The 18,805-nt window shown below is 35.9% G+C and overlaps 1 protein-coding gene across 1 annotated transcript; it reads right to left on the reverse strand.

The window, feature by feature from the left end:
* Positions 1–11: 11 nt before the first annotated feature.
* On the reverse strand, positions 12–13,129 carry LOC107595295 (active breakpoint cluster region-related protein-like). The gene is made up of 22 exons (XM_016285649.1): positions 12,886–13,129; positions 12,603–12,715; positions 12,225–12,329; positions 11,185–11,424; positions 10,127–10,234; positions 9,990–10,044; positions 9,846–9,898; positions 9,616–9,753; positions 9,385–9,500; positions 7,653–7,809; positions 7,314–7,439; positions 6,607–6,682; positions 6,408–6,503; positions 6,231–6,302; positions 5,822–5,919; positions 5,613–5,717; positions 5,160–5,326; positions 4,579–4,718; positions 4,356–4,490; positions 4,095–4,200; positions 3,805–3,925; positions 12–143 (listed from the first exon to the last, which is right to left on the reverse strand). Exons 1-22 carry the CDS (start codon positions 12,938–12,940, stop codon positions 87–89), a joined length of 2,439 nt encoding a protein of 812 aa, XP_016141135.1. The 5' UTR covers positions 12,941–13,129; the 3' UTR covers positions 12–86.
* Positions 13,130–18,805: the final 5,676 nt, after the last annotated feature.

The raw sequence follows: 18,805 nt of genomic DNA on the forward strand, positions 1-18,805 counted from the left end.
TAAGGCTGAAAACGTCACTCAGGAAACACACCATGTATTGCAGCACACCCAGGATCCTTTCTCAGGTACTTCAAAGACGAGTCAGGCTAATGAGCATGAGCAGTACCACCCGACAGCATGTCCAACGTGGTCACCTGGGCCAACTGTCTAACAAAATGAGATATTGTGAGCATGAATAGGAAAGAAAGTTAAAGGAATAGTAAAAAAAAAAAAAAAGAAGACAATTTGCTAAAAAATATACTTGCTCTCAGGACATCCAAAATGAAGATGAGTTTGTTTCTTCATCGGAACAGATTTGGAGAAATTTAGCATTACATCACTTGTTCACCAATGGATCCTCTACAGTTAATGGGTGCCGTCAGAATGAGAGTCCAAACAGCTGATAAAAACATCACAATAATCCACAAGTAATCCAGAAAACTCCAGTCCATCAATATCTTGTGACGTGAAAAGCTGTGTGTCTGTAACTGTTCTGATGAAGAAACAAACTCATCTATATCTTGGATTTTTGTGAACTATTCCTTTAAGAAATGCCTGCGGTGGGCTTGAGCTCAGCCAAATGCATGGTAAGGAATATTTCAGTTGTCTCTAATCTAGGCAGTTTCACAGAGCCACTCATAACAATTGAATATTCACATACTTTAATGTGAGTAACTGAGTATTTTTGTATGTTGTGCTATATATTCATCACCAGATTACAGAGCCATTTGTATTATTTTTTCAGATTAAACATGCAGGTATTTTTCCATGTCACATGCTCTGAGAAATTTTGCACCTTCCCTCCAGAAAGAGATGCATCTAATCCAAATATTAAAAGACAATTAAAGAAAATCACCATATTTTATTCAAGATGTTACTTAAATGGCATCCTGTTCAGTCCACAGTATTTAGTCTGACAGTCAGACGTGTAAGACTCTTATTGCTGGATTGTAAGAGGCACATTGTTTTCAGATTCCATCATTGACAGACATGTTAAGTGTGGCTAAAGATTGTGTACCCGTAAGTAATACATTTTTTAAAATTGTTTTTGTAACTTTATGTGGCTAGAAAAAAAACACACACCCATTATATATATATAGTATACAGACTGTATACAACATATCTTTAATATGGTGCCTTTTTAAGTCTTATTACTTGTGAATATTTTAAGCTATCATATAATATGTAAATGTTATAATTATATAATTATTTGTTTAACAAAATGTGACAAAACGTTTCGGTTTTTTGTTTAAATTAACGCTCTACCTCATAATAAATATTGTTAACAAGCCTGGTAAAGTAGTTTATTTAATGAATACATACATTTAATAAATGTTTCCATTTCAAAGTATAGAACGTAAAAAAATCTGTGCAAAAAAAATGCACAACATGATTCATTTATAGAAAAAAAGTCCAAATGAAAAAAAAGTTCACACACATGAGACTGAAAGGGGAAAGACAAATGGAGAGAGACCGTAAAAGCGAGCAAAACGGCCAATGATGCACCTGCTTTGCTTGCACAGGAAACACCTGTTCCCAGCCTTCCTGCCTGGCTGACCGACGACAGTTAATTTAATGTAAAAAAAAAAATCTCTCACAGCCTGAAGGGCCAAACTGCCCCGCGCTTGTCTTGTTTTGAGAACAATATTGCAGGAAGTCTAACTCGCTAACTCTCGTGCCCTAATATATCCACATGTCCTCTATTTTGTCTAGCAGCCAAGTAAGTGTAGGCCTATCGGATAACACACTCCTAACACTATCAGAGCCCCCGTGGACACACAGTTGTGAGATGTCTAGATGCATGGCATGTGTGACATCTTGGTCACATAAAAAAAAAAGTCCCAAACTCACCTGTATATTTAATCATGAATTTAAAGTAATGTTCTGGGTTCGTACAAGTTCAATAATCGACAGCACCTGTGGAATAACGTTGATTACCATAAAAATAAAACTTCCTCTCACCCCTCCTTTTCTTAAAGAAAAAAAAACTGAAAGAAAAATGGGGAAAAAATCTTAAAATGGAAGTCAAGGAGACGATCTGTAAACGATAAAATAGTAATACTGTTTCGGAAGTCAAGCAAGACGTAAAGCGTGTTAACACGATTATAGTGTAAAAATAAATTATCTTCTGTGTGAAAAGTTATATCCCATTGTAGGAATATCTTACTAACCTTTTCTGAGTAAAGTTATATTCCACTGTAGAAAGCATTTACTAATATTTTCTGTGTAAAGTTACAACCCATTTGAATCAGGTCCCTTACGGTAACAATTTTAACAACTTCGTAGCCATGACAACGTGGCTACGTAAACAGCAGAAACGTAACGTGGCTACGTAAACAGCAGAAACGTAACGTGGCTACGTAAACAGCAGAAACGTAACGTGGCTACGTAAACAGCAGAAACGTAACGTGGCTACGTAAACAGCAGAAACGTAACGTGGCTACGTAAACAGCAGAAACGTAACGTGGCTACGTAAACAGCAGAAACGTAAAATGACTAATTGCACAGCTTTGCAGCACATATCACATACAGGTATACAATTCTAAGCTTCACATTTATGCTTTTAAATCCTCCAAAAACCTACTCCCCTCAGTTCCATTGTAAGTGCCTCATCTGTCATCATAAACTCGATTTAAAAAAACAAAATCGAGGCAGTTTTGATTTTATTTATTCATCTTTGTATTATTTATTTTTTAATAATGTTTTTGCAGAAATAAAAATGATGCTACAAATGCTGTTGACCGTTTTTTTTTTTTACAGGAATATAAACGAGGCTGTGAGGATAGAAGAAACAAGCCTGGTAAAGTAGTTTATTTAATGAATACATACATTTAATAAATGTTTCCATTTCAAAGTATAGAACGTAAAAAAATCTGTGCAAAAAAAATGCACAACATGATTCATTTATAGAAAAAAAGTCCAAATGAAAAAAAAGTTCACACACATGAGACTGAAAGGGGAAAGACAAATGGAGAGAGACCGTAAAAGCGAGCAAAACGGCCAATGATGCACCTGCTTTGCTTGCACAGGAAACACCTGTTCCCAGCCTTCCTGCCTGGCTGACCGACGACAGTTAATTTAATGTAAAAAAAAAAATCTCTCACAGCCTGAAGGGCCAAACTGCCCCGCGCTTGTCTTGTTTTGAGAACAATATTGCAGGAAGTCTAACTCGCTAACTCTCGTGCCCTAATATATCCACATGTCCTCTATTTTGTCTAGCAGCCAAGTAAGTGTAGGCCTATCGGATAACACACTCCTAACACTATCAGAGCCCCCGTGGACACACAGTTGTGAGATGTCTAGATGCATGGCATGTGTGACATCTTGGTCACATAAAAAAAAAATAGAAAGAAATATGCTTTTTTTTTTAAAGAAAAAGATTAACAAAGAAGATTAAAAATGCATTAACTTGCTGAGATTTTTATGTAACTTGGCTTTAATAAAGTGTTCATATGAACATAAAATATAAAAATATTGCATTATTTTGTTTTCTTGTTGATAGTTTAAGATAAATAGTCCATTGTCCCAGAACAAGTGGAAATGTACCATGAACATACATTGGATAAAAAACAAAAAAAACACAGACATGGGATTTTTCCTCCTCATTTCATAAGCTCACGCCATTGTAGGGAAGATACTCAAGTATCCATTGAGTGTAGAAATTTGTTGTTTCACTTCTTCTAAAACAAACCCCAGAACAGAGAAAACTGCATGTGTGCTTAAGCGGTCAGGCTTCAAGGAAATGTTCTCACTGGACTATTTATAATACCACAGTACTACAATGGACACATCAAACATTTATTTTGTAAAAAAGAAACAACTCACCTGAACCACCACTTCTTGAGATATGTCGACACGAGCCACTGGGGGGCGCAAGAGGCTGGGGCCAAACACTGTAGCCAAATTACTCGGAGACATTTTATTCTCTTCCTTCCTCTCTGCAACACTGAGAAACACAAAAAGAAAAAAGATGTACACGAGAAGGAGAGAAAAATAATAAAACCGAGAAACACCTTTTTCTTATTTACAACCATCAATTTCGAAAGTGATTCAGGTCAGTCTGAGGTGAAACTAAATCCGTGTGATTGTTTACGAGTTGAAAGGATGTTGTGTACCGTCTCAGGTGATGTAAGAGGAAGAGGAGAGTGTTGCGGTTTACATCTGGTAGAGCCTGCAACAGAGTCAGCATGCTGTCAGCCCTGAGATATGGATCGGCAATGTCTGCCACAACCGGATAGAGAGAGATATATATGTATTATCATTTCAAATGCTTCAACATCATCATCATCATCATCATCATAATATATACTTTTCTCACACTGCATGTTTATGTACAGACCTGTGCAACTGTGTGTTCGGGTGTGTGAATGGCTCACCTAGAGCATCTGCGAGCTCCTTGAATCGCTCAGAGGGAATAAGAGGTAAAGGAAGTTCTCTAAAGTACAGTTTCAGAGTGCCAGATACAGCATTCACATCTACAGTCCTCAGTTTACTCACAGCCTCACGGTAATCTACAGAGAGAGAGAGAGAAGCACACTTTTCAGATAAGTACTGGGAGAATCTGTTAACAGTTTGAGACACACACACACACACACTCACTAGTGTTGAATGCATGTCTAAGTGCTTGTATCTCGCTGCTGGCTCCGGAGATTCTGTAGATCCCCTCTTCATTCAGACCCCTCCTCTCAACCTCCTCCACACAGGAACGGACAATGTGAGGGACCATCACACTCTCTTGCCTGTAAACACACAAACACAGACACAATTAAGCCTTTAAACATGTCCTCTTATTCCATTTTTATTTTCCTCTTCCTTTTTTGATGACAAAACACCTCAATTTCTACACGTCTTAAAAAACAAGCATCACAAACGTGCACACTAGCACATCAAAACCTCATGACGAAAGAAGTTTATTAGTATTGTAACAGTCCTCCTCCTAATTTACAGATTATTTGGACACTTAAATCACTCTCAAATTACATGAATTTCATTACAATAGAAACAAATAATGAGTTCGCAGGTGCTTACCAAAATAACCACAGTGCATCACAGTTCATCACATATTAATGTTTGACAACCAGAATCTACTATATCTATATATACGCTACTGTTCAAAAGCTTGGGGTTAGTAATATTTCTTTAAAGAAATTAATACTTTTATTTTGTAAGGGTAAACTCACATTGCCACTTGTCCAATCGGAACACAGAACACTGGTTCCTGTACTAGAGGGGTGGTGCTAGGAGGCTCGAGAGGGTGGGGCATGTACTTGATTGACAAGGTTACATCAACTTGGCCCAAAGAACAAGTGACTTTCTTCCATTTCTTAAGCATGTTTTCAGTGTCCAGCTGTAAACACACACACACGTATACACATACATAAGGCTCCTTTCTGCATTACATTAATAACTAAATGGACAGACTTAACCAAAACTGCATACTTTTGTGCAATTGAATCTAAAGCGTATGACTGTTTTATGTGAATACAGTCAGTTATTTAAAAAAATCAGGCTTAGTGTCACAAAAATAATACCGGTTTAAAATGAGGATGGGTAGATGATGACAAGATGTTTATGTTTGGATGAACAACTCATTTAAAAGGACACAAAATGAAGCAAACAGTACATGAACTCACATTTATTATCGTCCTGCCCTCAATGTTGTCCTGTGTGCCATTCTCATACTGAGACACAATTACCAGGAACAGCTGCTGAGCTCCATCCACTTGAAACACAAGCTCCTATACACCATAAATTAAATTCAATTCAGTGTATTAAATACAAAGCAAATCACAGAATGCATGATCTAATTTCTAAAAATTCATAATAGCTTCCCCCCACTCACCTCATCCCATTGTGGTGTAGCACAGAAGGCTGAAAGGCAGGTTTGTTTTCGTCTGTCGTAAAACTCAAAGCCATCTACCTCCACACACACATATGCACCTGAAAGGTCAAATGAAATAGAGACAAGAAGCTTACTGGAAGTATTGTTCAATGCATACAAACTATAGTACATTATTTCAAATTATATGTATATTGATTGAAAAATGGATGGTATTTTTATGTTTATTAATTTCATTTAAAGCTTATTTGGGCACATTGTATTTTTGCGGTGTGTTACTTTGGCAACAGTGTTTGAAGAAAGCAATACATGCTCCATATTTAGTGCAGAATATATGTGATGTGTTTGTGGGTTTTATGTGTGGCTCGGAAACTTCCATTCTTGTAGAGACAACGTGTGTTTTGTCACTTACTGCTCAGGTTTTGCAGACCACACGCCGAATGAACCATCACATATAAGCTCCCACATATATGTGCACTTTCATCTGTGAAAGACACAATAAGAGAGAGAGTGTTCCTTGTGCACAAGTGTGAGTGAGAGGATTGTGAGAGCACTATTTACTGAAAGAAAGATACAGAGGGTGCTTTACTGGACTGAACGCAGTGAAGAGGAGGCTGTTGAGTCATTCTGAGTTTGATACAAGAACCGGTAACAGACAGCAGGTCTGGAGGAACCGTCTCTATACCTGTGAAACACACACACACACACACACAAATGCAAGGGGTTATAATCTTACAGTACAATCAATCATCAGAACAAAATACACAGTTGGATGAAGATGCACTCACAGTTTCCACTCTGTTTCTCAATGGCTTCTTTCCACTCATTCAGGTCATACAAAGAAAATAGTCGGATAGTGTGACTCTGTGGAAGGAAAAAGCATTATTGACCAATAAGGTAAATCTATCTATCTATCTATCTATATACACCTTTAAACGTCAACACATTTTTTTTTCAAAACATTCACACAATGCTTTGTCTATGTTTTAAATATTTTTCTAGTTAAAAATGACAGTTACATGATTTTATTTTATTTTAAATTAGTTAAAATAATGAATTAATATTAATTAATATTTCGTTGACTTCATTGTGTTTGCCACCTAATTTCAAATCAGAAATCGACCTGAATTAGAATTTAAAAGGAATTCTGAATAATAACATTTGATGTGAAAGGGCTTTTAATCTAGTCATACTTACTGTAGGTCTTTTTTTCACAAAATGCTGGTTCCTCTCAAGACTTCTTCCTCATCTAACTAAACAACCTACAGAGTTTTTTTTACTTGCCACTGTCATCTTTAAGTTAATTTGAATTAATTTTGGGTATTAACGTTTATTCTGTTAAACTCCATATGAACTGCTTTGGAAAAATATATCATGAAAAATGAAAATTAAGGGGTTTTTTTTATTAAACAAAATGAATAGAAAAAAATGAATGCTTGTTGGATAGATAGGATGTGCTCGCGTGTGTTCACGTGTGACAGTGTTGTGCTTTTACCTTTCCACTGGTGCTGTGTAGGTCTAAAGTAAAAGATGGCGTGTTTGTTAGGAGCCAGATCTCCCACTCTTCAAGTTTGCGCCTCAAGCGATCAACTGCACGAGAAACTGACACCTTGCCTCCTTTCTGCAAAAAAACATAAATATGCTGCTATCTGAAAGGGGACTTCCTACTGACTTTTTATGAAACATTTTTCCTCTTGAGAACTTTTTTGTTTTAGATTTAGCTAGCATCTAGGCTTCTGTTAGCAATACTGGCCAAAACAAGTAACACACTGACTGATTGTTTGTCTAGTTTAAGGACCGAAAATCTCACTTAGTCACATATGAATTGCCTTACCGTGTGTTGCTGGAGTGCTTGATTGAGTTGGTACATTTTGGCTCTTGTTTTACTGATTTTCACTTGGTATTCTGATGAGGGCAGATGTTCAGCTGCCCAGAGCAGCTTCAGGCCGACCAACGGCAAGTACCAGCAAAACCTGTACTGTGCCTGCCTCCTTTATATGAAAACACATTTAAGCCCATACACTACATTCACACCATATCATGCTAATATGTTAAAAAAATCAAATTATTATGTATGTACTCGGAAAAATTGGTACAAAACTGCGGCAGTACCCCATCAAAAGGTACTACTATGTACAATTTAGGAACTAATATTTACTTTTAAAGTACTAATACATACTTTTAAACTACTAATATGTACTTTTAAGGTATTATGTGTACAATTTAAGGGTAAAAAAAGATAAGTACTTCCGATGCCCAGATGAAAGTTTATAACTATTCCAAAAAACTATTGTCTGGACCTCCGTTGGGAAAGAAATATAGAGACCAGAATTTTCAGGAAATTTAATGGACTACTTGCACGTGACTACTTGTACTTGTACAGCTCAGTTATTTCCGGTTATGTATATTTTCAATGTGCCGTAATCATCTAGTTGACTTAAATGCCTATTAAAATGAGAGTCCGCGGGATGATTTCAAAATCCGGACATTTTCAGAGACAGGAGAAGAGATATTCTGATGATTACTGTGTGCAGAATTGTTCAAACTCAATGGAACGTGAAGTTTTAATCCAACATAAGCCAATATGAGAAAGCAGTAGCTGGTAAACATACGTGACTGTTTCACCATAGGGTGTCAGTGCTCTAAATTAGTAAACGCGACACTGCAGTGTACGTGAGATCTGATGAATAAGATCAGAATTAACCTTTATTTATATGTATTAAATGTTAAGTCACTATTCTGTGTCCTTTTTTCATTCACAATCACTTCACTGTATGCGATGCCAAAATATGAATATTCAAAGTAGTCGCACTGTCAACGAATTACTGTTAAAAATTAATTAAATGTTTAACATCGTTAAATTTCTTCAAGGCAGTTACCGCACATTCATTCAGCCATTTTAAACATTGGAATAAGAGCACCAACACACACAAGCAATACTGCTCTTACGAAAATTAGCCAAGGGTTTACTTTTTTTTTATTTTTATTTTTTTTAATTCGCTATTGTAGCTAAACCATAATAAACCACAAATAAACCCGGGTTTTGCTACACTAACCATAATTTAACCATGGAGTTTAAATTTGGTTATACAATTGGAAAAAAAAAACATGGTTACTACACTTTTACTATCATAAAACCATGGTTATTTTTCGTAAGGGTGTTTATCAGTCAAATTCATTTAAACCTGTAAATTCAACAGGTATGAAATATGATCACTAAGATAAAAATGTGAAGACAAATGCTGGACCTCGGCAATATATATATTTATTATTCAGAATGCATATTTGGAAGAGAAATATATTTATAGGAACATTTTAGCAGGTTGAAGATAATTCATGTTAATGCAGAGATTTTTTTTTTTTAAATCACCAGCCCTAAAACGTAGTAATAATCTGCTTTCTCATGAGAAATGGTCTGTATGTAGGTGCGCTAAACGCTGACCGGAAACTCCCGAGCTGTACTGAGCAGAACGCGGAAGTAGTTGTGCAAGTAGTCCATTGAATACCCCTGGTATATAAATTATGATGTCATATGTTGAGGTGGGCTGTGATTGGTGGAGACCCACCCAGCACTTGTCAGTCTGGCACATAGCAGCATGTCTGTGTACAGGAAGAGGTGTCTCAGGTTGTGCCCGTTCTCACACACATCTACCACAAACCCATCACGAATCAGCTGACGTCTCTGTGGACGTGCACACATGTATGTATGATTATGATGAACACTAAATATTAAAGTTTAATAAAGTTGAACAAAAATCTGCATATGAGGAAACGTGTCACGTGAGGTGTGGGAGTACCTCTCCTCTGCTAAGCTTGACAGAACGTTTGCACTGCGACCGTTCATTGACCCCAGACAGGAAGCTGCTGGAGAGACGAAGCGCTTCCTGCAGCGTGATGCTGTCGGGGTGATCAGGTGGCGTGTGCTTCCACAGATCCTGAGGAGGACAGAGAAGAATGTTAATAAATCCAAAGGCATGGATGAATATTTATAAATAAATGTAAGCTGTGATCTTAAGCAGCATCTCACGTGCAACACGAGCGTGGTTTTCATCACTCTGTCTAACGGCTTATACAGGAGAGCTGTGGAGTCAAATGTATGAATTATTGAATGTTCCCAGTGTTTAAATATTATTCAGAATCATACAGGGAAGCAAAAAAATGAACTGTTTACCTTCAAAGTTGTACTTAGTTTTGACATTGTCTGACCCTTTGGAGGACATCATACTCTAAAGATAACAAGAGACAAAGGTATCTGTGTGGTTTCCCCTAAAAGACAATAAAGATAACAAAAATGGAATAATATAAGACCTCTGCAAGCGTCCTGAAACGCTGATCTGACTGCATGCACTTCTGCACGATCTCCACTGCATTCTCATAGTTGTCAATGAAGCCCCGATAAACTCCTAACTGGTTGACCTGCAAAATGACATCAAGCTATTATACAATATACAAACAAATAAATATATCTGTGCTTTGTTGTATTTTTTCAAACTGCCTGTAGGAAAAACTGGGTTGCATAGAGTGTGAAAATGATAGCGAGTTCATTTGATTGAACTCAACATTGAATTGATGCAACAAATTGTGTCAATTGTTTCGTATTACACTAGGGATGTAACAATGCACCTCGAGCCGGTTTAAAATCGATACAAAAATGTGACGATTCAAGGTGGTTCAGTTGTTAAATGAATCGCGATACAGGTGGGGGTGGAAGTATGATGAATGTATCTGTCTGAACTGACTGTCTTCAGAAATGTTTAGATGTTGTTTTCTTTTAATCTTGTGTCTGTATAATGCATATTAGTGTAGTGTTTAAATATATTATATATATATATATCAAATTTTGAAATTATACAATCTAATTTAGATTAAAAACTGCTCATGCTCCATGTATGCAGCATTTTTGTTTGGATCGTGATTAAAATACAGGTGTTTCCTCTCATTTTAAATGGAAAGAGCACAGGCAAAGCCTTAGTTTGTTTATATGAAAAGATTTCTTTTAGTTGTATAATTTATTTGATTTGGGGTTTGTTTTAAAATTTCAGTTTAGTTTTGTTATTTGACATATTTCAATTTCACAATGAAATGTGCAGAATTTTGTCCAAGCAATATAAAAGGACACTTTTAATTTGTCTTAAATCTCGTTTTGTTAAAAAAAAAACTGTCTTGTCAAATCAGTATCATGAATTGTATTGCATTGTGAGTTGAGTGACCCATTACATCCCTATATTACACCAGATATTAGGTCAAGAAAAAATAAGCCATATTTAACTATCATCACCGCTGTCTGCTGTGTTCTGTTAATGATTGTATGATATGATAAGTTCCATAGCATTACCAGCCACAGGTTTGCATATAAAACAACTCACAAACTTAAGAAACAGGTCTCCCACAGATAAAAGTTGCATCACTGGGGCCTCCACCCTCTCCAGGCCTTGTTGTGACCCTGGATCCATCAATTCGTCAGGTTGCAGTCTGGCCCGAAGGCTTGTGAAAAAGTCCTTGTGTAGATCTCTGAGCTCAGGGATTTGATAAAACACAGTCTGAACCTGCTTAGTGGACAACACAGGTTGAGAGGTTCCCGCTGCTGCCTTCAAAGCTTTCATGGGCTGCAGAGAAAGAGAAATTATAGAGAGAAAATTAACAAATGTCAAAGAATGAAAGAAAGATTTGGAAATGAAATGTAACTGAAAAACACTTTATAAATACATCATAGAATGAACATAAAGCATCTTCACGGGTAAATGCCAGACACAATTCCTGTGAGGAAGTGGTTGAGAAACAACACTTTTCATGCATTCTGTACTTCAACATTATGTTGCATGTCATCCTGGACTTTTTGGAAACTCTCTAGTTTAATGATAACCACTAATGGTTTGACTAGAAAGGGAAGCAATACTTCACTAAGGGAAACAGAAGTTGACCTACAGGAAGTGGCAGATGCGAAGAAGGTTCTATTTAAATAATGCGTTTCAGAAACTGGTAGACAATCATAAAAAAGAAGTGCTAAAGGATGTTTTGAGCTTGAGAAGAAACCCTAACCAAGAATGCATGGAAAACTATAAATATTCCTGAGGTGTTTGCAAACAAAGCAAAAAATTGCAACCAATGCCACAAATGGTATCACAGTCAAGCTTTTTGTTGTTAATAAAGGAAGTAGTTTATATGTAGGCTTAGTAATATACACTAGAAATAACATTTATCTTTCTCTGATATCTGATGCCAGAGACACAGTGATACCTGATGTTTAACCACAGTGGTTTTTACTTCATAACTCGCTATTTAGAAAGTCTGTAAAGTAAGAGTCTTCTGATACCATGTTGAGGAAGTGCTTAGGTCAGGAAATAATATTTATAAATGTGCGCTGACTAACGAATGGCAAGAAAGTCCTGTTTGAGAGCCATATTACCGTAAGTAGCGTCTCAAGCTCTGTCAGGTAGATCTCCTCACTGATCAGAACCCCTTTCAGAACCACTATTCTCTTCTGAAGCAAGTCATCTGGATTCTCGGTTGTCTGGAAAAACATTACAACATTGTCCTCAAGCCTTATAACTGAATGGTGACCATGCTGGAGATTCCCATCACTCAAATAATCCAGCACTAAGAATAAAATCGGTCAACTAAGTAGGTGGTAACATGTAAATCATGTATTTGAATTGTTTAGTGAATTATCAGTTTTAGAATGCGACAGTAGCAATAACAGCATATAAGTAAGAACTCAGTGATAGATCATTCAAATCAGATTTGTATAAAATTTCTGTAAACATTCCGTGCACTGCAGTCTTACTGGAGTGGATGGCAAACATGGCTCAGTTGGCAAAGGGCTGTGAGAAACCCATTCTGTCTCCTCAGTAAACACATCCTGTAGTAATTCAGAATCCACAATCTCATCCTCAGTCACTGTCAGAAAAACATAACACAATATATAGCTACATAAGAGAGTACTAGATGACCAATGGCCGTTCAAAACTATTGATTGGTCATTATTTTTTAAAATAAATAACAAGGTTGAAGTAAACAAACAAGACACATATTTTAAGGAAGTGTGAATTTGGGTTGAGTGGTCTCACCAGGTGAGATGTCATAAGCCTTCAGATAGTCCACTGCCTCCATGTAGAGCTCCATCAGCAGCAGCTGAGAGATGTCCAGAGTCACAGCGTGCTGCTCTACAGTTGTGAGTGTGAAGTGAATCCTCTCGCTTTCACACAGACAGTTGTTTGTGGTTACTAAGCACGTGTTCTTCCTGCTTCTCAAACAGTGCAATAAGATATAGGCGGGGGAAGTACAATGTTCATTAAAACAGAAAATAAAGTAACATTTCCAATGACAGTTAAGACACGAAGAAGTAATGTCAGCTCACCTGCTTTGAAAAAAAAGGGGAACAAAGGTAATCTAATATCCAAGCACCCTGGGCAAATTATGAAACTGTTATATAATCATTTTACAACAATAAAAGATTAAATATATTATATACAAATATATTTGTAAAGAGGCAGTTTTATACTACTGTCCACTTGGGGTCAGATTTTTTTTTTAACGTTTTTAAAAGAAGTCTCTTAGGCTGCATTTATTTGAACACAAATACAGTAAAAAGAGTAATATTGTCAAATAATATTTAAAAAAAATCAATTTTGATATGTAAAAAATGTAGTTCATTCCTATGATGACAAAGCTAATTTCTCAGCAACCATCACTCCAGTCTTCAGTGTCACATGATCCTTCAGAAATGATTTTAATATGCTGATTTGTTGCTCAAGAAACATTTCTTATTATTATTAATGTTGATAACAGTTCTGCTGCTTAATATTTGTGTAAAAAAAAAAATCAGGATTCTTTGATGAATAGGAAGAAAATAACAGAACAGCATTTTTCTAAATAAAAGTACTAATTTCTTTCAAAATCAATCTTACTGAGCCCAAACTTTTGAAAATGTAGTATGTCCGTTTACAACAAAAGCAACAACAACTACTATTTAAATCAAATGTATTATATTAATTATTATAAAAAGGCAAAGAGAGGAAGATTTATATTTCAATCTCACTAGACACGTCCATAACTCATTTTGCCAAAACATTTGTGTAATGTAGAGGTCACTCACTGTTCAACAATGCCACCTACTGAAATACTACAAGAAATACTGAAAGGACCACCCTACATATATCTTCCCACATGTAAAATGCCAGTTTGAACCCACTTTAAGAAATCAGTAAATCAGAAAACTGATTTATATATTAAAATGTTCACGTGTGTCATCTCGGAAACACTGTTCGCTGATCCTAAATTGGGAGATTTTGTAAACAATGTTTACTAAAAGCTGACCGTTTACTCTTACACCGGGCCTTCAACTCATCTACCAACATTCCGCAGAATCTGCACACCACAAACCTTCTGTGCCCAGCTGTAACAAGAGAATCCTTGGTTGAAAATTGTAGCATTGTTAGGGTTTGTTGCAATGGCTGGCTCCCCTCAGTCAGCACACAGCCACACACAGCCACACACAGCTGCGTCTCTCTGTAAAATCCTGGAGGGGGCGCTGAGGAAACAACTCGGGTCTGAAACTCCCATCAGTCCTCCAAATGGAAAAAAATGATCGTCAGTACTTCTGATATAAAAGTAAAAAAAACTAAAAAACTGCTTGGCTCGTCACACATGCACATTAAAATAGTAACTAATAAATAAATATAGCAACATTTTTACGATGTTTTAAAACAATAAGTCATTATTCATATCAAACATTTTAAACAATAGTTTTTGCTGGGGAAAAAACAGCTAAAACCAGCCTAAGCTGGTTGGCTGGTCTTAAAAGCTGGAAGTAGCTGGTTTTAGCTAGTTGGCCAGCTGGTCTCCTAGCATAACCAGCTAAAAAAGTGGCCAAAACCCCTCTAAAACCAGCCTGCTGACCAGCTATGACCAGGCTGGACGACCTGCTATTTTTTCAGCAGTAACTATGTTTGTCAAATGATCTCGTCATGCTTCATGTTTAGTTTGAAAGTCTAGTACACAGAGATATTCTATGAATATTCAATGAATAGAGAAAGCTCTAATACTTTGCACATCTATACAAGGCCTGCTGCAATAGTAAGATTATTATGGTAGTATGATATTCTGCACATATTGCAGAGAACATGAGCATACAGTGATAATACAGAATACAACAAATCATAATAAAAAAAATTGTGACTTGTGACATATCGAATACTGTTTCTGGGTCCAAGCCTCAACTCCATTTCAGTTGAGAATACTATCTCAACAGCTGTTTTTAGCACCATTTTCTCACAGTGGCTCACAGTGTCCTGTATGGCCAACTGAGATTTCAGTATAGGCTACAGAGAGGAAGGTTAGAACCAGGATTTTTTCAGCAGTACTACAGCATACAGTGAGTACATATTAGCACCATTTGTTGATTGCTTTTGGGATCAGATAGCACTTTTTGACTAAGTAACGGTGATGCTTAAAGTCAGACCTAACTATTATGCAAGACTGAAACGACAAGGCCAACGATTGAGGAAGTCCAATATCTTAAGGACTTGTTTTAATTAAAGTGTTTAAGTTATAAGTCACCCAAAAATGAAAATTATTTTATAGTTTACTTTCTCATGTCATTCCAAGCCTGTGCCACTTTTTTTTCTACAGAAGAAGAAGATATTTTGAAGAGTTACCAGCCACTTTTGGTTTCCATTGCCTTCAGTTGTATTGACTAACAACATTTAAAACATTTTTCAAAATGACAGCATTTTTATTTTTGGGCGAACTATTAACAAAACAAGTAGCCAACATATACAAAAGAAAAAAGAAAAAAAAAACAGAACCATGTGAACAGGAAATTAATAATTTAAAGAAAATACAAAATTATATTAAAAAAAATTCATTTTCATTTATTCCATTCAGCAAAATTTGGCCTTTCAATGACGGATCCAATAGGTCTCTCTTTGCACAACTCTTATGCCTTTGCCAAGTGCTTGAACTGTCATATATCTTAAATGGTTGATTATGTTATTGTTATGTCACACAGAAAAGATGTGCTATGAAAACTATGATGCAGTGTTTCCTCTAAATTGATCTACAATTCAAAATTACTGAGGATGCACCAAATGATGCTTCATATTCACCTGATTCTGGTTTGTATTTTGAATCAAAAGTAATTGAATGCCTTTGAATATGCAACATTAATTTGATTTTCATACTCTTCTGCATGATGTCGGATAGGATCAAATTCAAGACAATCATTTAACCGCAGGGACTGGCTGGATTTCTTGCTTCCTTTTCAAATGGAGGATACCCATTTCCTTTTCTAATGGTGGAGCAGCTTCCTAAGTACTTTTAAAACCACCAAATTCAATGATATTCTAATGAATCTGTAAGTCACATCAAATCTAGGGATAAGAGTACAATGGAAAATGCATGGAGAATGGAGAGAAGCAGAATGATGAGGACAAATCAAAAAGGATTGTTGAGTATGTTTAGGTTTTGCAGGAATGGAGAGGGAGAGGAATACTGTACAATTAAAAATGAAGCTGGGGAAGAATAGGACTTGACAAGAGATTTGAATGATGGCATACTGATGAGAATGATGATGGAGAAATCAATAATGAGAGCTGATGAGGAAGTGTAACATTAACTGTCTTTTTCAGTTCATTTTTGAGTAAGATATTTTAAGTCTCTCAAGTCATTTTTATTATTTCCTTCTCATTTTGCCTTTTACAATTTCACTTTTATTAGAATTTTCTTGTTTATTACTAATATTTTTCAATGTAATACTCTGATGTATGGAGCACTTCAAATTCTATTTATTTATTTACTTACTTAAAAGCCAGTCGATTTGGTAAGTTAAACTTTTAAACAAATTTTAGCATTTTGTTTCAAACTTGCATTGAGCAGCAGCAAGCGCCTGAGGTACGCTACACGCAAATGACCTGTAAAGGCTGCGCTAGCAATAAACGCGCTGAAAATAATGCACTATAAACATGTTTGTCAACAGATCAAGTAGTGAATTACCCACTGCTTTAAAATTGATGTCTGTTCTACATGATTCAAGTTAAACGCACAAAAGCAGGTCCGCAAGCACTTAATATTTAAATCTTACTTAAAATGGCAGATTAAGCAGTTTATATTCTGAAATCGATTTCTGTTTTGTTCTGTTGTAAATGAAACAATATTTGCATGTAAATGGTCCTCTAATTGACATAAACGTATCGCCTTTGTGAGATTGCCCAGGTCTGGAGTCATCAAGCATCGGCATCTTCATCATCTGACTTTATTTTAGGGTCCAGATTCCTCTGCAGTTGTCGTATGTTGTAAAAAACGCTAAATATCCATTCACGCCATGCAACAGGCCAACGCGATCTCATGATAATACGTATATTTTACGTAACATGTGGTTCTATAAAACGTACATTTACTTACGTTGTTTTATTTATTTTTTGTTAAACTTCAATAAACACAGTCAAAGTACAGTTAGGACTACAATAATACACATAAAAACATAAAACGCAAACAAAAATATGCATACAAAATACACATACAGCCGGAGGGGTGGCCTAAACATTATGTAAATATATTAAAGGACTTACATATGGAGACAGTCTTAATTGCTTTCTTATTATGTAAATACAAAATCGTCTTAACATAAATTTGAATTTCTTTCTCAAGAACCAAAAATAAAGGATTGGTTTTACTGTACTTACACTTATGGATATGAAATTTAGCAAAAATTTAAATTAAATTTATAATGTAATATTCTTTGGTTTTATTTGAAGGGATATTAGTAAAACCAAATAAAACGTGTTCTAAGCACAAAGAAAAAGTGGGGTCAATGTTATCAATTATAAATCTATTTACTTACGTTTTTACAGAGGCACTAAAACGTACAATACTGACGTATTTTCAAAATGTAAACGTACATAACTGACGTATTGACGACACCTAAAAATGAAGCCTTGTGAATATTGAAATCGCGGTATTCATTTTATTAGTTTTTAGTTGTCATATGAATGAGCTTGTTTTCAATTGCATTATTAAATTGTTTACTTATGAAATGATAACATTTCGTTTTGTTGTGTGATTTCTGCTGCCAGCTCGTTTCCAAGAATAGGCCTACATAATGTTAAACAGCACTTTAAACCTTAAAATAAATGACATTTCTGCAATCGTTTAACCTTTACTTGTCATGTAATGTTTACTTTGATTGGCATGGGCCACAAAAGGCGTTTTTTCCCAACACGCTGTGACTAACAATATAACTATAAAATACACCAAAAACGCAACATAATTACGAAATGAAACCATTTTATTCGTGCGGTGTAACCTTCCGAATCCATACGACTGCGAGGAACAGACCCTAATCCAATGTTCATGAGGATTAGGCTAATTAATCATGCTTATAAAGATAAACATGGGTTTATTATAGCCCACTTACAATTTACATTTCAGAGATCATTACAAATAAATTATTAAATGCTAAAACTGAATAAATTTAAATGAACAAACTTGGCGTTGCATTTGCAACCATGTGAAAACAGGGGGTTCTGCAGCCCCCTCAGCACCCCTACTTCCCGCGTCCCTGAGACAGAACCAATCGATCACAGAGACCGTTCACTCACTTAGCTGTTTAGGTATGGAGGACGAAACCTGCAGAAATTAAAAACAAATAAATACACAAATAAATAAGTAAATGTGTGTATAAATAAACAAATGTGTGTATAAATCGTGTGATGAAAGTAGTCAAATAAATCAAATAAATTGGTGGGCAAATGGAAAATGTTTAAGGAAATGCTAAACTCATCCGAACTGTTTTCTTTTAATCACTCATTTATTTCTGAATGTAGTTCCACATTTATTTTTCCTCTGCACAACATGCTAATGAGAGGGTGTCAACCATGGACTTGGTGGGGTCTTGTGACAGCTGGGGGCGCGGCTTTCCCGCTGACAGGAGATGCATGGTGTAAATCCAGTATAGCCTAGTAAAGTCACTTTTGCCGTTCAACAGAGCAA

This window comes from Sinocyclocheilus grahami, unplaced genomic scaffold (genome assembly GCF_001515645.1).
Source record: "Sinocyclocheilus grahami isolate Dianchi unplaced genomic scaffold, SAMN03320097.WGS_v1.1 scaffold200.1, whole genome shotgun sequence".
In the NCBI taxonomy this organism is placed as follows: Eukaryota; Metazoa; Chordata; class Actinopteri; order Cypriniformes; family Cyprinidae; genus Sinocyclocheilus; species Sinocyclocheilus grahami.